The following is a 26,626-nucleotide window of genomic DNA, read 5'->3' as shown; positions in this document are numbered from 1 at the left end:
TGTTTTACTGGTCAGTTTTTCACAACAACCAAATTAGGTAGGTTGCTGAATAAAGAATGCAAACTGCCCAAGGTCACTGCAGAAGCTCTTAGAGAAAGGAATTGATCTCGTTCTTCCTGAGCCCCTGCTCTAGTGCTGCCTGTCCCATGCAGCCATCCTTCCCATCCTGTGTGAACGCTGTCCTCTGTGGCTGATGCTGACAGAGGAACACGGAGGTCTGTCAGGGCATTGATGTGCAGAGTCTCTCTCTGCAGTACCACCATGTTCTCAGCAATTTCCCTTGCGCTGCTGGGGGGACCCTGTGTGTCTTTTGTACTTAGCTGAACTGCAGTGCTAAACAGGACAACCCAAATTTCCTTTTCCCAGTTTCACTTAATTTCTTGCTCTTACATTATTGTGCAGTAGCTCTTGCTGTAGCTCCCAGTGGAAAAATGACTTCATTGCATGTGATTCTGACTTTGGCACCTTAAACTGATACTTACTGCTATTCCTGGAAAAAAACAAAAGTAATATCCAAATCCCAAGGAACCCCATTAAAAAAAAAAGACAAAAAACAACCACAACCCAAAGCCACAATATTTCTGCATCAGACTTTTTGGGAATTAATCCCACACAGTGGCTTCTCCTTCTAAATGAGTGAAGCTGTGTCTGTAAAAGGGCCATGCTTGTTTCAGACGCAGATGTTTCAGAGAGATGTGTGAAGAAATAAACCCAAGCATTGTCATATTTGGTTGTCACAGTTTAATAGTTGATTTTGTTGTTTTTACTTCAATATCATGGAATCAGATGCAATGATGACTTGAATTGGCACTGAAATTCACAGTATCACAGTATCACCAAGGTTGGAAGAGACCTCACAGATCATCAAGTCCAAGCCTTTACCACAGAGCTCAAGGCCAGACCATGGCACCAAGTGCCACATCCAATCCTGCCTTGAACAGCTCCAGGGACGGCGACTCCACCACCTCCCCGGGCAGCCCATTCCAGTGTCCAATGACTCTCTCAGGGAAGAACTTTCTCCTCACCTCCAGCCTAAATCTCCCCTGGCGCAGCCTGAGGCTGTGTCCTCTCGTTCTGGTGCTGGCCACCTGAGAGAAGAGAGCAACCTCCTCCTGGCAACAACCACCCCTCAGGTAGTTGTAGACAGCAATAAGGTCACCCCTGAGCCTCCTCTTCTCCAGGCTAACCAATCCCAGCTCCCTCAGCCTCTCCTCGCAGGGCTGTGCTCAAGGCCTCTCCCCAGCCTCGTCGCCCTTCTCTGGACATGCTCAAGCATCTCAATGTCCCTCCTAAACTGGGGGGCCCAGAACTGAACACAGTACTCAAGGTGTGGTCTAAGCAGTGCAGAGTACAGGGGCAGAATGACCTCCCTGCTCCTGCTGACCACACCATTGCTGATGCAGGCCAGGATGTCACTGGCTGTCTTGGCCACCTGGGCGGTACTTTCACAGGATCACAGGATGTCAGGAGTTGGAAGGGACCCAAAGAGATCTTCAAGTCAAACCCCCCTGCCAGAGCAGGACGACACAATCTAGCACAGATCACAGAGGAACACATCCAGACAGGCCTTGAAAATATCCAGAGAAGGAGACTCCACAATCTCATTGGGGAGCCTGTTACAATAAAGAAGTTCCCCCTTGTGTTGAGGTGGAACCTCCTGTGCTGCAGCTTACTTCCATCCATTGCTCCTTGTCCTATTGCAGGAAGCAGTGAGCAGAGCCTGTGCCCCTTTCCTGACCCCCAGCCCTCAGATATTTATAAACATTTATTAACTTCCCTCTCAGTCTTCTCCAGACTAAAAAGCTTCAGGTCACAGAATCACAGAATTAACCAGGTTGGAAAAGACCTTTAGGATCATAGAATCCAATCTATCATCTAACCCTTCTAATTAACTAAACCATGGCACTAAGTGCCTTATCCAGCCTTCTCTTAAACACCTCCAGGGATGGTAACTCCACCACCTCCCTGGGCAGCCCATGCCAATGCCAATCACTCTCTCTGGCAAGAACTTTCTCCTAATGTCCAGCCTAAAGCTGCCATGGCAGTTTGGGACTGTGTCCTCTTGTTCTGTGCCTCAGCCTCTCCTCATCAGGCAGTGCTCTAGTCCTTAATCATCCTCATAGCCCTCCACTGGACCCTCTCCAGCAGATCCCTGTCCCTCTTAAACTGGGGAGCGCAAAACTGAACACAGTATTCAAGAAGAGATCTCACCAGGGCAGAGTACAGTGATTTATGTTTCATTATGCCAGTGTTTAGCCACCTGGGTGGCTGCAGAGAAACGTGGCACAGAGCAGTGAAATGCCCTGCTGCAGGTTCTGAGCCAGCAGCAGTGTCCCCATCTCCCCGTCCCCATCTGTGCTGTAGCACAGAGGGAATCTCGAGTTTGCTTGGTTTATTTTGAGGGTTAATGTTGTGAGCACTGTTGCTGACTCCCTCAATAACTCCATTTGTGCCTGGGAAAGCCAAATGATTCTTTTTGAAAAGCATTTATCCTCTGTAAAGTAAACACTTCAGAAAGCCTTGCCAAGCCCTTTGATGTGTTGGATATTCAGGGCGCTAGTGATGCCTGATAGAGCCAGGCAACTCTTCATCTCTGCTGCTGTTCTCTTGACTAATCTTGGGAAAAGTCTTTTCCTTCTTTGTCTCTTTCTCCCAGGTACAAACTGGGTGATGCAGTTCTGACCTCCTTGGAGTTCTGTGAGTGAACTAATCTGTGGCTGTTGGGTATTTGGCTCTTGCAACTTTTTAATCACTTTCTAGTGCTTTTTTTTAATCCCCTCTCTGTGCTCCCTCACACTGTTCCTTTGGAAAGATAATAGAAATAGAATTGTACTGCTTGTGCTAGAGCTCTTGGTCAAAATTAATCCTGGTTTATTTTGGAGGATGACTTCTGTTGCGTAGTAAAGGCTGCCTGGATATTGGATGTACACTGAAAGGCCTTCACTAAAAACTGGGGGGTGCAGGATCTTCACAAGGTCAGGTTAGAAACATAGCATCAACCAGGTTGGAAGAGAGCTCCAAGATCATCCAGTCCAACCTAGCACCCAGCCCTGTCCAATCAACCAGACCATGGCACTAAGTGCCTTAGCCAGGCTTTGCTTGAACACCTCCAGGGACAGCAACTCCACCACCTCCCTGAGCAGCCCATTCCAATGCCAATCACTCTCTCTGTGAAGAACTTCCTCTTAACATTCAGCCTAGACCTCCCCTGGCACAACATCTTCATCTCTGCCACTCAAAGCAGAGGTTTGAAGATTTTGGTTTTATTTTTAATGAATAGGGTGAGCAGTGAGGGAGTTTTGCAGCTTCTCTGGACAGCCCTGCTCAGTTTGAACTGGTGGTGTAGCTGGAAGTGCCTAGTATGTGTCTTCCCCTTTGTTTTATCTGTTGTCACTGTCACTTGGTGTGTCTGCCTGCACAAAGGACAAATACAAAGATGCTTCACTGGCAGAACCAACTGTTTCTTTTGCAGCACATCCTCCATAGGGGCAGAGAAAGGCTTCTGAACCAATGCACCAACTTCTGGCATAGTCACTAACAAAGCCTTTCTCTGGCTGGTCTGTTCTTTTTCTTTCCTGTGACATATTCCTCCTCCCCACCCCCCCCCCCTTTATTTGTTGCATCATGCTCTGAAAAATTCAATGTCCACCAATTAGTGCTGGAAAGTTTTCAGTAACCCTGACAGGCTCAGAAAGCAGCTGCCTCTTGAAACAAGCAGCACTTTCCCATCCCTTGCAAACACTCCCCTTTGTGACCTGCAACCCTGTCCTCTGAGTGCAGAGCCTGCCCTGGCTGGGGAGAGAATCTCCATAGAAAAAGAGGTCTCTCATGGGAGATTTGGAGAGGCACTTGAAAAAAAGCCATGGGAGGAAACTACTGTTTATCCTATCTCTTGTGAACCAGGCTTGGGCTGTGTCAGACATGTCCCACATCAGGAGCAACTACATTTATTTGGTGCTGGAATAGTTGGGAAACTTGAAATTGCTTTGGGTGGCTCCCCAGTGGTGCACTTGAGGGACCCAAGTCCTTGTGAGGTGGGTTGGACTGGATGACCTTTCAAGGTCCCTTCCATCAGAATCTGATGATTCTGTCATCAGATGTATTTAATGGAGACTTCTTAGCCTCATATAGTTGGGAAACTTGAAATTACATTGGGTGGCTCCCCAGTGGTGCACTTGAGGGACCAGGTCCTTGTGAGATGGGTTGGACTGGGTGATCTTTCAAGGTCCCTTCCAGGCCTTCTGTGATTCTGTCATCAGATGTCTTTAATGGACTTCTTAGCCTCACATTTGGCTGTCATACAGTGTGTGCTGTGCTGCCTCAGTGGCTCCTGTCAGCCCCCTGCATGAAGCCTGTCCTGGTGATTAAAGCCTGCTCCTTAGCTATATTTAGCAGGTAGCTCTTTGTTTTATAGCTGAGGTCCTTTGCTATGCAAACTAGAGTAGGTCAATCTACAACCTTCAATAAGTGCCTTTCTTTTTCCTCCTTGGACTTCTGTTTCCCAGCTGGTAAGTTTAGGCTGTGCTAGTTGCTGACCAATCTGCCAGCCATTCCTAATGGAGATGGAATGATGGGCAACATGGCACAAATAGGCAGGCTTGTGTGGCACATGCTGCTGAGGCAGGGGAAGCTGCTTGGCCTTACCCAGGTTCTTATTTCACATGTCCACTTCTGAAGATTTTTAGTAGGATCTACCAAGTCACTTTTCAAACTTCCTGAATCACTTCCATAGGAAAATTTAAGTTTCTGTGTATGTTTATGTATATTTCTCAGAATCACAGAATTTCTTTGACTGGAAAAGCCCTTCAAGCTCCTCCAGTCCAATCCTTAGTTTCACACTGACAAGTCCTTGACTAAACCAAATCCCTCAGCACAACATCTAATCACTGTGAATCAGTATGGTTGGAAAGGACCACCAAGATCATCCAGTCCAACCTTCATCCCAGCATCCTTCATCACCAGACCATAGCCTCAAGCACCACATCCACTCTCCTTTTAAACACCTCCAGGGATGGCAACTCCACCACCTCCCTGGGCAGCCTGTTCCAGTGCCTGACCACCCGCTCAGGAAAGAAGATTTCTAGTAAATTATATCTAGCAATAACATGCTATAATCTCAGTCATGATGTCTCAGAGGCAGCTGCCATTACTTTTACCCTTTTTATCCCTGAATCCTCCCTCAAAGCACATTGGCTAGATGATAGGAAGGTGTCTGGGAGCACTTCCAGGACACTGAAATGGTGCTTTTGGGCAGCTGTAAGGTTCAGGTTTATGGAGTGCTGTGATATATTGTGCCTCAGGATGCTGGTGGTATTGGTTGCTATTGTTGGAAGTGACAACTTGGTTTTTGCTGCTCCTTTTTGGTTGAAACAGGAGCACTCTGTGTTACTGTCATCATGCCAGCTCTCTGCATTGCAATGTACTCAGGCTGCTGTTTGGAACCACTCTACATTTGCTTGGCTTGAGGAGGAGTTTTGATCTCTGTACAACATCATGGCTGTGGTCTTGCCTGTGTTAGAGGAGAGATTGACAACACTCATGGTATGGGAATAAGCCATTTCTGTAAGAGCTGGAGGCTATGTGGTGGCTCTGTGCAGTTCTCGCTAGAGCTTGCAGTGCTGCAGTACTCCGAGAGTCATCTGGACTGATCTGTCTGCCCTGCCTATCTGCAAGCAGGCCAGATTCACCCCATCAGCATCACTCTTTATCTCCAGAGATGTGAAATGTTAAATCCCATCTTTAGCAGTGATCCATCTAGCCAGACTTGTTCCTTTTGGCTGCCAGCGTCTATACGTCAAGCCGTATGTGTTCTTGCCACTGGCACAGTCATGGATAGATGGAAACATTGATTGAAACCTGGCTGTGGAGCAGTGCAGCTCTGGCAAGGTCTGCTGCTGGAGGAGGCTAGAGTTGACAGCCTTTCCCAGATGTGCACAGCACCTGTTGGGACAACCTCTCTTGTCCTAACCAGCCCAGCAAGTGCCTCCAGAGCACAGGCAGCACATGGAGCACTTTCAGTCTCCACACCTGCTTTGCAGTCTGGCTCTGAAGGATGGTGGTTTAGTTTTATCACCTCCTTTAAACTGCAATTTCTAACCTCCTCTGGATACCCATCCTATGGTGCTGTGTGGCTTAGTGCCCAGATGCTTTGAGCTGGGGTCTGCTTCTCTACACATCCACAGATGGTGACCTCTGCAAAGCAGATGGTAAGGTGTAGGTGAAAGGATCCACAAGGCAGGAGGGAATACCATAACAGTATTGACAGATAAGATCTAGTTTGATACAACTTGCCCAATGATGATTGCTTAGGTCATTGATAAAGATGTGATGTGAATAACAAACATGTTCCTTGTACTGTAAGGTCGGTGAGTGTCTGAACTGGCTTTTTTTAGCACCTTTGTGCTGGGGCTGCAGGTAATGAAGTAGGAAACTCGGTGGTTAACACATCCTGGCCAAATCCAGACTTTCTGGATTGCTGGCCTCCCTGCCTCCACCTCTGACTGTGGTGGGAGTTGTAGAGATATGTTGGTGTCAGCCAAGGTCTGGGGAAATGGCAGCATTCATAGAGAGGCTCAGGAGAAAGCAGCAATTAGTGCATGTAGCCCAGTGGTCAGGTTCCTAAGTGGGAGGCTGAGTGCAGGCTGGTGAATCAGCGAGGAGGAGGAGGGTACTCCAGGGAACAACTGCATCCAGCATTGCTCTGCTGCCGCCAGCACAGCAGTGGGGGGATGTGGCTTACACCAGTGCTTTGGCACTGTGGAGACAGAGTGGGCTTTGGTTTGGTGATCTTTCCCTGGGTACCAGCGTGCTGCCAGCCTCTGTTCACAGTTTGGTACCATTATCATGCCTCTTGGTGTGGCAAGGAGGTTGGTGAAGGCTGGGGGAGAAGAGAGCAGGAGTCGTGGCTGTCAGCACTGCATTTCAGCTGTGAGGTGATGCTCTGTGTTTCCTTTCCAGCTTACCTCCTGTTGTACCTCAGCTTGCTCTTAACTGCCAGAGTTTGTCAAGGTAACTGAGTTATTCTTTCAGCTTTGAGGAACAGTTGCTTCATTTGAAGGAAATGATCTTAGCTACTTGTGTGTGGCCTGGTGAGAGGTTGCCTGGGTCCCAGCACTCGTTCTGAGTTGTTGTAAACCAGACTGAATTCAGGTGATGGTGGTTTAGAGAAGGTCTCCTAAGATGAACCAGGGACTGGTGAGTCTTCTATCTCAGGACCTCTCAAAGGAGAGTGTTGCTTGTTCAAAATGGCATAATAAGGGCGATGAAAGGGCAAAGATGTCCCATGGGGGTTGGACACAAGTGGAAAGGGTCAGAGTTGTGCAAGAGGCAGAGCAGATAGGTGGGCAGAGAGATGACTTGAGTAAATCTGGACTGGCAACTGGAGGGAGACTCCTAGCCAGCAGAAGCTGAAACTGAGGCTGCTGAACTGCAGGGATGAAAGATCCTGTAAAGTGGCTTCATAACTAAACAAAAGGGGGGTTGCATCAGGTGCAGGGGAGACCCTTCCTATCCTGCTTCCCTGTCTGAACTTGCAGCAGCTTCTAGAGAGGCAGGGTCAGTTTTCCTTTGATGTGACATTGTTTGCACCAGGATTCTTCTGAGGAAGTTTCTTACCAGGGGTTACACCTGCAGTGCTGATGGCCCAGGGCAAGGCTTTGCTCTTGTTCCTGCCATAATGACCACCTCTCCACTGCATTAACTGTGTGACTGCATCAACAATCTGTCTTCTCCTGCACTGGAGGGTGTGTGTAGGTGTTGGGCAACATTAGTGGGGTGTAGCAGAGGCTTCAGTGGCAAGCCCAATGTGTCCCAAGGTGTTTTCTGTTACACCAGAAACCTGTTGCATTCTGCTCAGGATTTTCCTTGCCTCTAAACAAATATCTGCAAGTTTGAACCAGCACAGCCATCAGACAGGCTGTCATAACACTGTGCTGGAAACAAAAACAGAATTCTTAGTTTCAAAAGACTGACATGTGCAAAGAGAAAGAGGCTTGCCAGTCTAGCTCCTTCCCATTTTCAGCTTCTTTGTTCCAGACTTGCAGTTACAGCCTACAAAGCAAGGCTGGCCTGCAAAGAAGTCTTCAGTGCAGGTGCAGGTTGTAAAGAAAGAGGGGAAAATCTGAGGGTTTGAGGCAGGAGGCACCTGGGTCCTGTATTTTTCGTTTCATGACCAAACTCCAAGGCAGAGGTTAGGTTACAGGAGTGCACAAATCAAAATCTCTGTTAAGCTGAGCTCCAGGGAATAACAGATTTAAGTACCAGGGTGAGCTTTAATACTGCATTAAATCAAGCAGTCAGAAGGCAGGAAATTCCTAAAGTTCAGATCCTTGTGCAGCTCTGCAGTGTGTGTAGCATGGCTGAGTTATTGCTTAGCTCATATTTAATTAAAGGAATTGTTTCTCCAGTAGTAAACTACCAAGCCATTATAATGGAATGTATTTATCATATGTCACTGTCTTTGCTGCACTCTGCCTGCTCTCCTCACGGCTCTTTTCCAGATACTGCTTGTGGCAAATCACACTTTGTGTGAACAGGAGACTTGGCTTTTCTCAAAGTCACTTGGATGATAGAGAAACCTTCCACGGAATTCAGTAGCCACTGGATCAAGACCTGGAGGACAGCAAAGTGTCTGTGTAGAGTGTTCCCTTCCCATGTGAACCATGCAACTTTCACAGTATCACCAAGGTTGGAAGAGACCTCACAGATCATCAAGTCCAACCCTTTACCACAGAGCTCAAGGCTAGACCATGGCACCAAGTGCCACATCCAGTCCTGCCTTGAACAGCCCCAGGGACGGCGACTCCACCACCTCCCCGGGCAGCCCATTCCAGTGTCCAATGACTCTCTCAGGGAAGAACTTTCTCCTCACCTCCAGCCTAAATCTCCCCTCGCGCAGCCTGAGGCTGTGTCCTCTCGTTCTGGTGCTGGCCACCTGAGAGAAGAGAGCAACCTCCTCCTGGCCACAACCTCCCCTCAGGTAGTTGTAGACAGCAATAAGGTCACCTCTGAGCCTCCTCTTCTCCAGGCTAACCAATCCCAGCTCCCTCAGCCTCTCCTCGTAGGGCTGTGCTCAAGGCCTCTCCCCAGCCTCGTTGCCCTTCTCTGGACACACTTAAGCATCTCAATGTCCCTCCTAAACTGGGGGGCCCAGAGCTGAACACAGCACTCAAGGTGTGGTCTAAGCAGTGCAGGGTACAGGGGCAGAATGCCCTCCCTGCTCCTGCTGACCACACCATTCCTGATGCAGGCCAGGATGCCACTGGCTCCCTCAACTCTGGTGTAATGACCCTGTGCGGTTCTGCAGGGACTCTGCCCCCAGCCCCTAGGGCTCAGCTCCAGGGAGCAGAAGCCTGTGCAGATCCAAGACCATCCCCAGGATTTTTCCCACCAATTAGAGATAGTTTTGCTCTGTGATTAGTGCAGAACTGTTGCTATCTATTGTGTCAGTCTTCAGTAGGCTTTTTGCCAGCATGGGGAGCATGAGCTCCTCCCCAGCCAGCCCATAATTACTGCCCAGTTTGTATACGATGACTTCCTTGGCTGTCCTTTGTGTTCTTGCCCCTCACTTTGCCTCAGGTTTTGCATTCTGGTTTTTGGTTAGAGTGCAGGGGGGTGGTTTTGCACATTCTTCCTTTCACACCCGTTGTTTGATAACTAAATCACAGGCTGATTAGTCTACTTATAGTGGTTAGGGGTGATTAGTCTACTTATAGTGGTTAGAACCAGCTTTACAAACACCTGGGTTTTGAAATAAAAAGCCTTTCCCTTTGTGCTAATTATTACACAACTCAAATGAGAGAGACTAAACACAAGCTTTTTTTTTAGAGGTGAGCAACCTTTTAGATGTGTAAGGGAGACTACAGAGCTCTGTGGCTGCAGAGCCTTTACCTGCAAGGGTGAGAGGAGCTGGTGGCTGACAGGATACTGGGATCCCCTGGTTTCCCCTGTGTATAACTGAAGGCAATACTTTCCTTTTCTTTTTTACCATTCCTCTAGTACTTTACCTCCATTCCCTCGATGGGAGAAGGAAAGGTTTTCTCTGGAGAGGAGCCTGACCTTAATTAAGAGTGTGTGTGTCTCTGATTTCCTCTATTCTTCAATTAAGTGAAAGAATTTAATCCTAATCTGTTGTGTACTTCAGAAGTAGGCTTCTGATTGCTTGCTGGAAGGAGAAACTAATGGGAGAGTTGAGAAGGTTGTGGCACGATTACCCTGGATCAGATGGGATGCCTTAAGGAATTAAGAGATAAAACTGCCCTTTCTTCCCAGCATAATCCCTGCCTCTATTAGCAGAGATGCAGTTTGGCTTTATCAGATCCTATCTCCATGTCTATCAGATTCATTTCCTGTCCCTGTCACAGGAGGCTGAGTGGTTTGAGTCTGGCCTCTGGATTTGGATTTCAAGGCAAAATTCTGTTCTTAAAATCCCTGGCCTGGCCTTGCAGCATGGGCAATGCTGGGGGCTTGTGAACCTGGGGCACCAAATCCTGACCTGGCTGTGCCTCTGGTATGGGGTCAGGTGGGCAGCAAAGTGTCCCCAGAGCTTGGAGAGATGGCACTTCACTGCCTGAAAATCTTTTTCCTGGAGATGGAGAAGGTGCAGAGCAGTTTGGACTGGGACCAGTCTTGTTTAACATCTTTGTGGGTGCCATGGCCAGAGGCATTGAGTGCAGCCTCAGCAAGTTTGCTGCCCACACCAAGCTGTGTGGTGCAGTGACAGCTGGAGGGCAGGGATCCAGCCAGAGGGACCTGGGCAGGCTGGAGGGGTGGGCACAAGCCAACCTCGTGAAGTTCAACGAGACCAAATGCAAGGTCCTGCAAATGGGTCAAGGCAATCCCAAGCACCAATATAAACTGGGCAGTGACTGGCTTGAGAGCAGGCCCATGGAGAGGGTCTTGGGGGTGCTGATGGATGAGAAGCTCAACATGAGCTGTCAGTGTGCTCTTGCAGGCCAGAGAGCCAACCAGAGCCTGGGCTGCATCAGGAGAAGCGTGGCCAGTAGGTCGAGGGAGGTGATCCTCCTCCTCTACTCTGCCCTGCTGAGATCCCACCTGCAGTACTGCATCCAGTTCTGGAGTTGCTGATACAAGAGGGCTATGGATGTGCTGGAAAGTATCCAGAGAAGGACCATGAGAATGATCAGAGGGCTGCAGCTGTTCTGCTGTGAGGAGAGACTGAAAGAGTTGGGGCTGTTCAGTCTGGAGAAAAGGAGGCTCCCAGGTGACCTATCTTAAAGGGGCTACGAGAAAGCTGGGGAGGGACTTTTTAGGCTGTCAGGGAGTGATAGGACTGGAGGGTATGGAACAAAGCTAAAATTTGTGTAGACTCAGACTGGACATTAGGAAGAAGTTGTTGAACATGAGAGTGGTGAGAGCCTGAAATGGGTTACCCAGGATGGCAGTAGAATTCCCATTCCTGGAGCCCTCTGTTTATTACTAATGCAAGAGCCTTTGTGCAGATTCAGCCACATCCCCACTGAGTGTGCTGAGTCTGGGAGCCCACTTTGGTGCTTATGTCTGTCTGGAATGGGATGGCTTTCCACCTGGGAAGCAAGTACCCAGGTGCCTTGCTGAGGGTAGGAGGGATGGATGAAGCAGAGGAACTTGTGGAGAAATTATATTGCCAAAACTGGCAAAGGCTTTTGCTTCCAACCCTCCTTTTGTGTTACTCCTCTACTAGGGCTGGGTGCTAGGTTGGACTGGGTGATCTTGGAGGTCTCTTCCAACCTGGTTGATTCTATGATTCTACTATTTGAGAAGTAATTGAAGCTCAAGCATCTCCAGTTGCCTCTGGTTTTAATGTGTGCTGTTCTGATGCCTGGCCAGCGTGGTGTATGCTTGTGTGTCCAGATAGATTGCTTCTAGTCAAACATCTGTTCTTAGCTGAGCTCTCTTCCCCGTTTTGAATCTGTGCCTAGGTGACTCAGATCCAGCTGTCTCCTTTTCTGATGGAAAGAGGGAGAACAGAATATTGTGATCATTTGAAGCAGGCTTTCACATTGTGCATTCCTGGGATGCTTTCCTCGGCAGTGGGAACAGACAGAACCATTCATCCCACTCTGAAAAGGTTGCAGGAAGAATCTAGCGGAGATCCAGAGAATCCTCGTAATCTGTGTCCTCTTGGAAAAGGCAGGAGAACGAAATAAGCAGAGCTGGTGGCCTGGGAGTATGCAGAAGGGGCAGATGGGGTTTTTACAGTGTCTGGACAGAGCTGCATTCCCGTGAAGGTGGAGAGAAGGGCAAAGCTTGTGCAGGTAACAGAGGGAGCAGGAAGGAGCAAGTGGCTTGTGGGCACATGTGGCATCGTTTGCCTGTGCTCTGCATCTGCTGCTGGAAACGTTTCTCTGACAGGCTCTGGTAGTAGAGGCTGAGGGGACGATGCAGGGGCTCAGGCGAGTTGTTACTTGTAATGGAGCAGGGCAGTGCCCTGTGGAGATCCTGGCCTGTGTCCCAGGCTGAGGAGGATTCTGCAGCACAAAAGCTGCATCACTCAGCTGCGAACTAGCGTGGGACTTGGATGGCTCAGAGCAGCCTTGCTCTGGGTGGAGAAGATGACCTAATGGTGCCATTCAGAAAAGCTCCATAGGCATAGAATCAGTCAGGGTTGGAAGGGACCACAGGCATCATCTAGTTCCAACCCCCCTGCCATGGGCAGGGACACTCTACCTTAGATCAGGCTGGCCTCAGCCTCATCCAGCCTGGCCTTAAACACCTCCAGGGATAAGGCTTCAACCACCTCCCTGGGCACCTGTTCCAGTGCTCCACCACCCTCATAGTAAAGAACTTGTTGCTAACATCTAATCTAAATCTGCTCTTCTCAGGCTTGATCCCATTGCCTCTCATCCTGTAGACCTTTGTAAACAGCTTCTCTCCATCTGTCCTGTAGGCCCCCTTCAGGTACTGGCAGGCTGCAGTTAGGAGCCCCTGGAGCCTCCTCCTCTCCAGACTGAACACCCCCAGCTCCCTCAGCCTGTCCTCATAGCAGAGCTGCTCCAACTCTCTGATCATTTTTATAGCCCTCCTCTGCACCTGCTCCATCAGCTGCATGTCCTTCCTATAGTGAGGGCTTCAGAACTGGACACAGTACCCCAGGTGAGGTCACCAGAGCAGGGTGAAGTGGCGGAATGACCTCTCTGACTCTGCTGGCCACACTTCTTTTGATGCAGCCCAGGATATTATTTGCCTTCTGGGCTGCAAGTGTGCTCTGTCTGCTCATGTCCAGCTTCTTGTCCAGGAGCACTCTGAAGTCCCTTTCCGCAGGGCTGCTCTCTTAACACCTCATCCCCCAGCCTGTGCTGATAGTGAGGATTGTTCCATGCCATGTTGGGATTCTGATCTGGCTGTGATGCAGGGTGGCACTTCAGCCCTTTTTGAACCTGATGTGGGGTGTGGGGAGCCCAGCAAGCATGGCCATGAGCTATGGCCTCTCCTATGAGGACAGACTGAAAGAGTTGGGGCTGTTCAGTCTGGAGAAGAGGAGGCTCCCAGGTGACCTTCTTGTGGCCTTCCAGGATCCGAAGGCCTCCAAAAAAGCTGGGGAGGGACTATTTAGGCTATCAGGGAGTGACAGGAGCAAAGCTGGAGGTGGGGAGAGTCAGACTGGATGTGAGGAGGAAGTTGTTGAGCATGAGAGTGGTGAGAGGCTGGAATGGGTTGCCCAGGGAGGTGGTTGAGGTGCTTAAGGCCAGGCTGACTGAGGCTGTGTGCAGCCTGATCTAGGGTAGGGTGTCCCTGAGCATGGCAGGGGGGTTGGAACTAGATGATCCTTGTGGTCCCTTCCAACCCTGACTGATTCTATGATTCTTGTGGTGATAAAGGCAGCTGTGTCTTCAGGGGCAGCTTTGTTAGCAGCCTGTGGAGTTTGTTTGGCTTTCAGCATTAGGATGTTTGAAAGCAAATGTGTTTGCATAAGGGTTTCTGGCAGAAATCTTTATGCAGTGGGAATGGACTTCCTCTTATTTCTCCCTTCCTGTGTGAAAATTAAATCCAGCCATCCTGAGAAGCAGCAGAATATCACAATATCCTGTGGCTTGCCTGGCCAGCTGATCTTCAGGGATGAAGAGTAGTAGAGGGAGAATGAACTAAAGGTCTCCATCTCTTCCAATGATCACAAAATAGAGGAGCAGACTAAATTCTCTGTTTTTTAACCTTCCCCTTTAATTCTTCCCCATCCATATTCCTGGTTGTGGATTCAACCAACCATCATATTTTGTCCATCATCCCCAGCTTGCTTAATCTCTTCATGCTCCTGGTTGTGGATTCAACCAACCATCATGTTTTCTCCAGCATCCTCAGCTTGCTTAATCTCTCCTCATTCCTGGTTGTGGATTCAACCAACCATCATGTTTTGTCCAGCATGGCCAGCTTGCTTAATCTCTCCATGTTCCTGGTTGTGGATTCAACCATCATGTTTTGTCCAGCATCCCCAGCTTGCTTAATCTCAAGCCTTGTAACCAAAAGGTAGGACTGGGCAGTGAGATGTGTAAATGAGGAAGTGAAGGCATAGTGTGAGGAGAACAGACCTTTGGGCCAAAGGTGGTGGAGCTGGGATGAGATCTTTGGCAGAGCACACTACCTGCCAGCAGAAGTGCTGGAGATGGAGTTGCTCTGTGTAAAATCAAAGCTAGCCCTGAGCAAGATGTCACAGGATTTGGAGTGGGTGGGAATGGGGATGTCTGATGGCTTGGCAGGTGGGAGGAACCAGGCTCATCGATGTTCCTCACCTCCACATTCTGTTGCTTGTCTTCCTGTTTTATGCTAAACAGCTGGAAACTGCAGTCTGCAATCCAGCACTGACAGCATCTGGTCCTTGCTGGCTGTTTTGTGTTTTCCTTAACAAGAACTGCTTGCTGCTGTGCATTGTTCCTCCTCCTGCTGCTCTGATCAGACCATCCTGCTCCTTATGGACAGCCCTGACTTCTGTCTAAGCTGCTTAGCTGGTGCTGTCTGAAGGTGTCTGAAGCCACCAAAAGTGTTGAACACCCTTTGTGGGGTCCATGGACAAGAGGCTTGTGGTCCCTTGGGCCACTGAGGCTCCCTCCCCAGACAGTGTCTGCTGAGCTCTCCTTGCTTTGCCTCTCTGAGTGGGTGTGGGACGGCTGGCTCTTACTGCCAAAGCACTTTGGTGTCTCAGATATTTGTGACCCCTCAGGAACACAGTTTTGGAATTCTCCTTGTGGTTTTTTCCTCCTCTGTGTCTGCCTGCAGCTTTCCCTGGAGCCCTGCCAGCCCTCCCCTTGCTCTGCCCCAGCCTGTGTTGAAATCCTTGCTCATGCCTTAATCACTTCCCGTCCCCGCTGTGGCAGTTCCTCCCTTGCAGCATCTTTAAGTCTTTGCTGTGCTAATTCTCTGGAGTGCTTCCTGCGGCAAGCTGCCTCCTTTCTTGGCCTGGGAAGCAGGTCTGGGTGTCCCCCAGCTCGTGGCTGGTCCTTGGTTTGCTCTCTTTGCAATTCCCTTTGCTGTTACATCAGTCTTATCCCTGGCTCATGCTGCCGTCACCTTTTCCCCTCCACATCCAGCCTGCTCAGTCAGCCAGCCTCAGCTTCCTTTTGGCTGAGAGTCTCAGGTTTTGGATTGGTTTTCTTTACCCATTAGGAATGTTTTTTGCCCTTCCCCCCCTTTTTTTATTAAGCAACGTAGTCATTTCCTTTATTTTTCTTTTCTTGTCATAATATTTATTGCATGAGGAATTGTGAGCTCATTAATGCAACAGCCTTGCAAGGAATTTGGAGGTTTTCTTTTTGTGTGCCTACCAGGCAGGGAATGGCATAGGGCAGGGTTGTGTGACTTCACTAATGAGTAGTTGATGGAGTCATGCTTTGGCTTCAGAAAGTGCTTTTTGTTATGTCTTACTGCAAATCCATCAGATGCCCTTCTTCTCTAACAGGATTTGGGGGTTGTCATAGAATCATAGAATCACAGAATCGATCAGGTTGGAAGAGACCTCCAAGATCATCCAGTCCAACCTAGCACCCAGCCCTGTCCAGTCAACTAGACCATGGCACTAAGTGCCTCATCCAGTCTTTTCTTGAACACCTCCAGGGACAGTGACTCCACCACCTCCCTGGGCAGCCCATTCCAATGCCAATCACTCTCTCTGTGAAGAACTTCTTCCTAATATCCAGACTATACCTACCCTGGCACAACTTGAGACTGTGTCCCCTTGTTCTATTGCTGGTTACCTGGGAGAAGAGGCCACCCCCCACCTGGCTACAATGCCCCTTCAGGTAGTTGTAGACAGTAATAAGATCACCCCTGAGCCTCCTCTTCTCCAGGCTAAACAGGCCCAGCTCCCTCAACCTCTCCTCATAGGATTTGTGCTCCAGGCCCCTCACCAGCTTTGTTGCCCTTCTCTGGACATGTTCCAGCACCTTGTATTTCTTGTAGAAATAGAGGCCATGCTCCAAAGGTGCTTCTGGTCATTGGTGTGCTTTTGGTAAGGGATCTGACAGCAACTGAGACTTTATGACTTAAAATCAGTCAACTGTTTCAGTCAGTCAAACCCCAAACTGAGTTGGAATTCTTGTTTAGTGGTTCTGTGAGGTTTTATCTTTGGTTCAGAACTCTGGGGTTAAAATGAAACTAAACCTGAGGAAGAGTGTGTAGCATTAGGATGGGAGATGAAGGCAAAGGTCACCCTTGTTTTACAGGAGAAGAAATGAATGATCCTGACTGTCCTAGGGATGCAAGGAAGAAGCTGAGCACTGCTTTCTGGCAGGCTGTTTGGTGCTCTCCCACCCATTCTCTGTCTGATTTCTTTGTGCTTTCCTCTCCCAGGTCTGTGACAATGGCAGAAGAGGTCCATCACCGAGAAGCTTGAACAGTGATACCAGGACAGCTCTTTGAGACTCTGGCCACATGAGCCTGAGCTACAGGAGACTGCAAACATGTTGAAACCAAGTGGACTTAAAATCCCTGGCAAGGCTGGGAAGCACTCCAGCCCGGTGGGACGGACGTCAGGGACCACTGCTGCTGCTGCTGTCACCACTGGCTCCAAGGAAGGTAAGGGCATGAGCTAGCCCAGGTGACCTGTCTTAAAGGCAAAGGCTTACTGATGGCAGTGTTCAGTAGGATGTGAAATTCCCCATCTGTCCCCTGGTGGTGTTCAAGACTGGGCTGGTTGAGGCCTTGAGCAGCTGAGTCTAGCTGAGAGGTATCTTTGCCTGTGAGAGTAAATGATCTCTCAGATCCCTTCCAGCCTGAGCCATTCTGTGATTGGACATAAGCACGGATTAAAACCAGTGCAGTGGGGTGAGTTAATGGCCTACTCTCAGCTAAGTCAAAGACCAGACAGGTTGTAGAGTGTGTGGGAGACAGATGGATCTTCTGGCATTTAGCAGTGACAGAGAGGAGTGCTGTCTCCTCTCTTGCTTGCTTGCTTGCATGTGCATATCTCTACAGACAGCAATATTTGAAGAGCTGATAATAATCAGGCAGATGGGAACCTCACCCATGACCTTCTTAAGCACTGTCCTATAGCCATTGCTTCTGGCCTGTGACAATACAACAACAACAACCAAGCACTTATGGTGATTTCTGCTGTGCTGATTACCTCAGATTAGTGCCTTTGTTTGAACAGAATCATTTGAAGCATGGGAATTTGAATAATGACTTACCTAGACCTACATACACAGCTCTACTGCTTGCTGATCTATATCCAGTGTATACCAGGCTGGACAGGCTGCCATTATGCAGCATAATTAACACTTCAGAAGCGTTTGAGGTGTGTTTTGCTAAGATTCAGTTTTCTGGCTTCTTTGAATCGTAGAATCATAGAATCAAGCAGGTTGGAAGAGAGCTCCAAGCTCATCCAGTCCAACCTAGCACCCAGCCCTGTCCAATCAACCAGACCATGGCACTAAGTGCCTCAGCCAGGCTTTGCTTGAACACCTCCAGGTATGGTGACTCCACCACCTCCCTGGGCAGCCCATTCCAATGCCAATCACTCTCTCTGCCAACAACTTCCTCCTAACATCCAGCCTAGACCTCCCCTGGCACAACTTGAGACTGTGTCCCCTTGTACTTTTGCTGCTTGCCTGACAGAAGAGCCCAACCCCACCTGGCTACAGCCTCTCTTCAGGTAGTTGTAGAGAGCAGTAAAGCCTCTGCCTGCTGCTCCATTGTTACACATCTGCTTTGCTCGTGGATTTCTTCAGCTGAGCTTTCACTTCTTTTAGTAACAGAGTATGTATCATGTCTCCTTGTCATCTCTGTAAATGCTTTCCTTCAACAATATTGTGGAAGCCATAGTTTTGACTTGAGTTTGTGCACATGTGCAAGGTCTTATTTGAGGGGTCAGCCACTGTGTGAGATCACAGAATCACAGAAACATCCAGGCTGGAAAAGCCCCTCAGGATCACCAAGTCCAACCTGTGACCCTACTCCACAAGATTCACCTTAAACCATATCCCTAAGCACCACATCCAAACCAGCCTCAAACACATCCATGGTTGGTGACTCAACCACTCCCCTGGGCAACTCATGGGCTGAGTTCCAGATCCTGTGGTGTAATGCAGCACTGTAGGGACATGGATCAGCATTGCTCTTTCTTGGCTCAGGGTGTGGCCCTAGATGTAGAGAGAAACTTTTACATGGCACATTTCTGTGTTTTGAGTGGGTTTTATAGTTAGGCTAACTTCAGAGAATCCCAGAACATCAGGGACTGGAAGGGACCTTGAAAGCTCAACCAGTCCAACCCCGCCCTGCCAGAGCAGGATCACCTATACCAGATTACACACAAACACATCCAGGTGGGTTTTGAGTAGCTCCAGAGAGGGAGACTCTACAACTCCCCTGGGCAGCCTGTTCCAGTCTTCTGTCACCCTCACAGGGAAAAAAGTCCTCTTCGTGTTTAAATGAAACTTCCTGTGCCTCAGCTTGCACCCTTCTTAATTCAGTATCCAGATCAGGATGAGGAGTAATGGGCTTAAACTGGCAGAGAGGAGATGTAGAACGGATGTTAGGAAGAAGTTCTTTCCAGTGAGGATGGTGAGACACTGGCACAGGTTGCCCAGGTAGGTTCTGGCTGCTCCCTCCCTGGGGATGTTCAAGGCCAGGTTGGATGAGGCCTTGAGTGACCTGTTCTAGTGGGAGATGTCCCTGCCTATGGCAGGGGGTTGGAACTGGATGGTCCTTGAGGTCCCTTCCAACCTAAACCATTCTATGATTCCATAAGTCTTCACACGTGTGTTTGTCAGAGGGAAGTGCAAACTGACAAAGGGAATTCTTCAGGTGAGGTTTATAGGTTTGGCCCTTCATTTTGAAGTTAACTCTAGACCCATTTCTCTGTTGGGGCTTAACTCTGACAGAAATGAACTCGAGGGACTCCATGAAGTGACCACTTAGCTACCAGTTGTGCATCCCCACCGTGAGGGTGGTGAGACCCTGGAACAGGTTGCCCAGGGAGGCGGTGGAAGCCTCATTGCTGGAGGTGTTTAAAGCCAGGCTGGATGAGGCTCTGGACAGCCTGATCTGGCATGAGGTGTCCCTGCCTGTGGCAGGGAGGTTGGGACTAGGTGATCCTTGTGGTCCCTTCCAACCCTGACTGATTCTATGATTCTGTGATCTCTCGCGGTGCTTCATGCTAGACTCATAATTGCAATGTGACCTGGGGTCATTTTCAGTTGATTTTTATCACTTTAAAAAAACCCAACACACCCAAAACAAGAGAAAAAAAATCCAAGGCCTGTCTTCCCTTTGGAGGCTCTGCACAGAGGCATCTGGGCAGACACAGTCAGGGAGTGTGTTTCGGTCTCAAAGGGTCAGTCAGCACCGCCAGCCAGCACCGGCGCCTGCCGCAGCCCGGCCACTGAATGCTGCACTTGTTTGCTGCAGCCTCTTTGTGCCTTGTGCAGCCCCAGCCATCTGTCACTGAGAGAGATGTGCAGCAGAGCTGCCCTAGCGTGGGCTGCTCCAAACTCGAGTCTGACCCTCGCTTTAGAAGGTCTGAAATGAGTTTTACTCCTGGAAAAATGTGTGTGGAGAAGAGGAGAAGTTTTGGGATGATAGGTTGGTGCTGTGAGCTGGGCTGCTGCTCCTCTGCCTCTCAGGATGATGCAGAGGGCTCTTCTCCCAGGCAACCAGTGACAGGACAAGAGGGCATAGTCTGAAGCTGCACCAGGGGAGGTTTAGGTTGGATATTAGGAAGCAGTTCCTCACAGAAAGGTGATCAGGCACTGGAATGGACTGCTCAGGGAGATGGTGGAGTCACCACCCCTGGAGGTCCAGGTTGAATGTGGCACTTGGTGGCATGGTTTAGCTGATGTCCTGGTGTTAGGTTATAGGCTGGACCTGATGGTCTGCGAGGTCTTTTCCAGCCTCAATGATTCTGTGATTGTGTGATTCTGAGTTGTGGAGCTGCTGGAGCAATACAGCACTAAGCTGTTCCTTCCTAGAAGGTGAGAGCAGAGCACCAGCATGTGCCAGATGGGTAGCTGCAGTAGGACATGCAGCACTGTGTTTGACATCATCTCTGGCATCAGTACCTTGCTCTGTGTCCACATTGAGGTTGTATCTTCCAAACTGAGTGTCAAAAGAAGGTGCTTGCTCTCCAGTTGTACCTGAGAGTTGTCAGAGAGCCATTAGATGCAAATGAACTTTGAAAAGCTTCATGTTTTCTTCCTCCTGCCTTCCCATAAGCTGATCAGTCTTGTCTGCAAAAGTGCAAGCAGGTTGCACTTTTCCTTCATTCTTAGTCTGGAACACACAAGGATGCTCCTTCCCCCAGCACTCTCTTCATATTCTTGTGTAAAAAGTCAAGTGTCTCTCATCCATCTCTCTTCCTTTCCTAGGCAGTGGAGACTATACCTTGGTGAGCATTTCCTTGTGCTCTTGACAACCTGCTCTTATGTAACAGAGCAGAGGGCTGATGCAGATGTAAGGTGGTGTGTGTGTATCCATATGGAATTTCACAATTCATGCCTGTAGGTTGCTACAGAGACCAAGCATGATCACAGTATCACAGTATCATCAGGGTTGGAAGAGACCTCACAGATCATCAAGTCCAACCCTTTACCACAGAGCTCAAGGCCAGACCATGGCACCAAGTGCCACGTCCAATCCTGCCTTGAACAGCTCCAGGGACGGCGACTCCACCACCTCCCCGGGCAGCCCATTCCAGTGTCCAATGACTCTCTCAGGGAAGAACTTTCTCCTCACCTCCAGCCTAAATTTCCCCTGGCGCAGCCTGAGGCTGTGTCCTCTCGTTCTGGTGCTGGCCACCTGAGAGAAGAGAGCAACCTCCTCCTGGCCACAACCACCTCTCAGGTAGTTGTAGACAGCAATAAGGTCTCCCTTGAGCCTCCTCTTCTCCAGGCTAACCAATCCCAGCTCCCTCAGCCTCTCCTCGTAGGGCTGTGCTCAAGGCCTCTCCCCAGCCTCGTCGCCCTTCTCTGGACACACTCAAGCATCTCAATGTCCCTCCTAAACTGGGGGGCCCAGAACTGAACACAGTACTCAAGGTGTGGTCTTGCAGTCTGGCTCAGTCTATCTGAGTTATTTCTCATGAAAAGTTAGTTGGAGCCCCTGTTTCCTGGCAGCTCTTTGAAATTCCCTGGTGTGGAGAGTCACTGTGGCTCCTACCTGAGCTGGTGCTTTCAGAACTCCACAGGGTGGTGGTCTGGACCAGATGGATTGGCTTCTTGTGGGCAGGGCCTTTTGTTTTCATCAAGTAGAGCTAAAATGGTCATTTCCAGTGAAATACAGTGGAAGACTGGCACCTGACATGGATTCTTGGAGAATATTAGCCTTGCTGAGTGGTGTCCATGCTGACTATCCCTGTCCCTTCCGTCCCATAAAGCTGGAACAATGGAAGAAAGTAGGTTCTGCTGCTTTGTGGTAATGCTTTCCTTACAACCAGACTGAAAATTCCTCTCTAGCCCTCCCAGGAGAGGATTCCTCACAAATGTGTTGGCTTCTTTCCTGTGCTTCAAGTCAAGGTACTGCTCCCAAGAGAGGTTTGTGCAAAAAGTGTGGGTCACTGGGAAAGAGCTCAGTATAATGTTTGGATTTCTGGCTGCTTACAGAGCTTTTATGTCTTGGTTTCTTTCCCACCCTCCTCCTGGAAAAAGCCTGCTCTTGCCTGGAGTTGCAAGCTGGAGAGAGAATGGAAGCTGTGATGAATGGGTCCACACAGCCCTCCCAGCTGGTGGAACAGGTGAAAGCTGCTGGGGCTGGAAGCATTCACATTTCAGAGTGGTTTATGTCTGCTCAGAGTAACTTGGTTGGAGGAGAAAGTCTTTGCCTTTCAGGCTGCGTTTTGCCATCAGCTGGCTCTGGTGTTCATTTGCACTGCTTTTTTTATGGCTTTTAAATCTCTTCTGCAGTTTGAGAATTGTGGCAAAAAGGGAAGCAAAACAAGAAGAAAAAAAAGGGAAATTAGAATTTGCAGATGGGGCTGGGCAATACTGGGGCAAAAAAGATGAGTGGCTCCATAGGGCAACTAAAATATGTATGTTATGAGCCTGAGCTGTGCTACTTAGTGGAGGTAGTTTAGTTGTGATTTCTGGTTGCTAATCTGCTGAGGCCGGTTAGGTCCTGGGGCATGATCACTGCTGTGCTGATGGGATGAGTTTCACAGTGCTCAGGTGTCATCAGAGCTGTCAGCCCAGCCTTGGTGGGATCAGTTGTCCTGGGACTGGAGAGTAAGGAGAAGAGGCCAGTAGAGAGTTGGACAGAAAGGACTACATGGGTTGTATCTCAGGCCTCTCTTTGCAATTAGAGGTTTCCTTTGGCTATTGTGTGGCATAGTCTTTTGATCAGGATTTAACCTGGTTCTGAGTCTCCTGGGGGTGTAGAGGGAGTTAACTTAGCTTTCAGATTTGTTTTTTAGAAATGCAGTTGTCTTCTGAGAGCTGCTTCTAGTTTCAGAGACTCAGCAATTCTGTGTGGATAAATCTCTTTGTATACATCCAGACCCTTCCTTTAATGAGCTCTACCTGCATAAATTCATAGAATCAGTCAGGGTTGGAAGGGACCACAAGGAGCAGCCAGTTCCAACCCCCCTGCCATGCCCAGGGACACCCTACCCTAGGTTGGGCTGCCCACAGCCTCATCCAGCCTGGCCTTAAACACCTCCAGGGATGGGACCTCAACCACCTCCCTGGGCAACCCATTCCAGCCTCTCACCACTCTCATGCTCAACAACTTCCTCCTCATGTCCAGGCTGAATCTCCCCACCTCCAGCTTTGCTCCATTTCCCCTTCTCCTCTCACTCCCTGATAGCCTAAAAAATCCCTCTCCAGCTTTTTTGTAGGCCCCCTTCAGATCCTGGAAGGCCACAAGAAGGTCACCTGGGAGCCTCCTCTTCTGCAGACTGTACAGCCCCAACTCTTTCAGTCTGTCCCCATAGCAGAGCTGCTGCAGCCCTCTGAGCATCAAATTCTGCTGGAGGAGTCAAAATCTCTTCATCCCCTTAGCAGCTGTAAAATTAGTGCCTTGTTCTTACCTCCCCCAGTAGGAATTCTTCATTCCTTTTTAGTTATCTGCAGGAGGATTAAGAGCAGCATCTTGGTAAACTAACCTGGAAGTCAGCTGCATGCCCCTCAAGTTTCTCAGCATTTCACTGGAGTAAATTGGCTGGATGCATAGCAGTAGGAAGTCATTTCTGTTCCCTCTAGGATTATTTTGCAGCAAACCAGGGAGAGGGAAGGTGTCCTTGATGAAGGATTCATGGCTCATTAATGAGAGAGCTTGGGCAGATTGCTCTCAGGTAGTCATTGATCATTTGGCAGTGTCTTAACACAGAGGGGTTTTTTTATCAGACTGCAAGAAAGAGTGCAGAAACTGTCTGATTCTGTAGCAATCTCTTAATTCTCATTCCCAAACAAACAGGGGAGGGGGGAAACCACACCAAACCCCAAAAACAAAGCCACAAAACTACCGTTTTGTCCAAAACAAAAGAAATAGGACTGCAATGTCCGGAGCAGCTGATTGACTGGCACAGACATAGGGAGCTAATTCTTGTCTATTCAAAGGCTTTGTGGCTCTTGATTAATATTAACTTGGGGTGTTGTGCACTGGTGAATTGAGAGAAAAGACCCCACATGGTGGGGCCAGAGGCTGCTATTATTTCTAGCAAACATTTGGTTTTGCTGTTTTGCTTCGGGCCTCCTGGAGCGATTAAATCCATGCTGCAAGCCTGAATGGATATTCCTGCAGTGGGATTAGGGATCCTTGATGGAAAAGCATCGCTGCTTACTCCAAGTTCGATTGGCTCTTAAGAGGTTTGTGTGTTTCCTGGAGGGATTAGGAGCAGGAGGTGCCAAGGAGTGTGTTTTAAGATCGAATGCCTCTGGCTACTAGAGAATCAGCAGATTATCTATCAATTAGTAGCAAGAGCTACAGTTCCCAGGTATGCAGAGGCAGTTGCTTGTCCAAGAGGTTATCAGGTATCTGAAAGGAAGCAAGGCTGTGCTTTCAAGGGCTGCACAGGAAGATCCTGTGGGCTTGCTGATTCAGGGTTGGTGTACAGCTCAGAGTCACAGAATCACAGAAACATCCAGGTTGGCAAAGTCCCTCAAGGTCACCAAGTCCAACCTAGAACCCTACTCTACAAGATTCACCCTAAACCATATCCCTAAGCACCGCATCCAAACCAGCCTTAAACACATCCAGGGTCAGTGGCTCCACCACCTCCCTGGGCAGCTCATTCCAGTCCCTGACCACTCTCTCTGTGAAGAGCTTTTTCCTAATGTCCAATCTAAACCTCCCCAGCCTCAGCTTGAGGCCATTCCCCCTTGTTCTGTCTCCAGTGACCTGTGAGAAGAGCCCAGCAGCAGCCTCTCCACAATGTCCCCTCAGGTAGTTGTAGACAGCAATGAAGTCTCCCCTCAGCCTCCTCTTTTTCAAACTAACCATCCCCAGCTCCCTCAGTTGCTCCTCATCAGATTTATTCTCCAGGCCCTTCTCCAGCTTTGTTGCCCTCCTCTGGACCTGCTCCAGCACCTCCACATCTCTCTTGTATTGTGGTGCCCAAAACTGAACACAATACTCAAGGTGTGGCCTCACCAAAGCCAAGTACAAGGGGAGCTCAAATCACAGCATCACAGAATGGCTTTGGCCAGCAAAGACCTCTGAGTCCATCCATTGATCCAGCACCACCATGGCCACTAAACCATGTCCTGAAATGCTATGCCCACATGGATTTTTGAGCACTACCAGGGATGGTGACTCCACCACCTCCCTGGGCAGCCTATTCCAGTGTTGGACCAATGGAGAAGTGAGGCTGGGAGTGGAACCATGGTGTCTGATGGTCAGTGCAGCTGAGGTGCAGGAACAGCAATAACCACTGAAGAACCTTTGCTGGGTGGTCATTGGAGCTGAATTGTGTTGGTTCATCATTGCTGTGGGGTGACTGAAGTGCCCTCTGTGGAGGTCACATCATGCTGTACAAATCCACTCCCTTGTGAACACTGCTGCTCTTGTGAGCCCCTCTGTATTTCCTTCTAATCCTTGCTATGTACCCAGCAGCCAAATCTTTTCTGACATGGTTGTGGACCAACCATGTGTCTGTTTGCACTGGGCTTGTATTCAGCTCACGTGTCCCCTTCCTAAACCACTCTGCCATCCTGCAGTCTGAAACATGATTTGTGCTGGGCTTTGTAAGGGTTTTTGGAAGTGGTGATTCCCCCACCCCTTCCAGTCCCCCCACCTTGAAGAGGGAAAGGACCTTTAGCCACTTTGCCCTCCTAAGGAGAAGCAGTTTGATGCCTTCCAAGCAATCTAAAAGGGCATTGACTCAATCTTGATTTAATCAGCTTTACAGGTGACATCTAGAGACAACTGGGACTCTGCTTTTAATTATCTTAATCATTAGATGCTCTTAGAAGGATTTGATATAGTTAATCCTTAGTATTCAGTGCACTCATTGTAGAATGAGATGCAAGCACACACTGAAGGCCTATGGAGGTCAGACACCCTCCTGCTCTCTGTCTGTAGCTCCTTGCAGAACAGCAGGGAAAGAAAATCTGCTTCTCACAGCTGTTCAACTTATGGTGGTTTCAACATAATGAACTGAATCCTATTGAGCTGGGCTCATGTAAGTCTGGAGCAACCTCAGTATGCTGCTGGTTACACCCACTGGAGTAAGGGTGCAGCTTCAGGGCAGGATCTGCCCCTACATGTTCTGCCTTGAACAGTCAAACTAATCCTGCAAGAGCAGATTAATCATTAGAGGCCTGAGCCAATGTTCATTGAAATCAAAGGGAAGATTCCCTTTGGCATAGATGGATTTGGGATGAGGAGCCATAGGATTACAGTGGCATCAGGCTGTTGTCACATAGTATTGGCTATTGGTTGGATTTAACCATCACACACTGACCCTGTGTGTGAACATCCTCCTTGCAAGCAGTTGAATAGCTGAATAGGTCTCCACAAAAGCCTTAAACTACTTAGAAGGCAGCTGTTTTTCTCTACTCATTTTGCATTCAGTAAGGTATTTATTTACTTTTCTTGTAAAGGTGCTTGTAAATAGTAGCCCCTTAAAAGAAAGAGACTGTTTGTACCTGGCAGTGAGGTCTGTAAGGAAACTCCATGCACTGCAGTATTCTACAAGTACCTGAAGGGAGGCTGTAGCCAGGTGGGGTTGGTCTCTTCTCCCAGGCAACCAGCAACAGAACAAGGGGACACA

General features: G+C 49.0%; 1 protein-coding gene across 3 annotated transcripts in view; it reads left to right on the top strand.

The window, feature by feature from the left end:
• Window positions 1-26,626, top strand: part of CLIP2 (CAP-Gly domain containing linker protein 2) — a 115,765-nt gene that overhangs the window by 29,613 nt on the left and 59,526 nt on the right. For all 3 annotated transcript variants that reach the window (XM_064166571.1, XM_064166569.1, XM_064166570.1), the window contains one exon: window positions 16,777-17,001. In XM_064166571.1, the coding sequence (XP_064022641.1) occupies window positions 16,887-17,001 (115 nt within the window). In that variant the 5' untranslated portion in view covers window positions 16,777-16,886. The remainder of the gene's footprint in view (window positions 1-16,776; window positions 17,002-26,626) is intronic.

The sequence above is a fragment of the Pogoniulus pusillus genome, chromosome 27 (genome assembly GCF_015220805.1).
Source record: "Pogoniulus pusillus isolate bPogPus1 chromosome 27, bPogPus1.pri, whole genome shotgun sequence".
Classification (NCBI taxonomy): domain Eukaryota; kingdom Metazoa; phylum Chordata; class Aves; order Piciformes; family Lybiidae; genus Pogoniulus; species Pogoniulus pusillus.
This window is presented reverse-complemented; position numbering and strand designations above follow the sequence as displayed.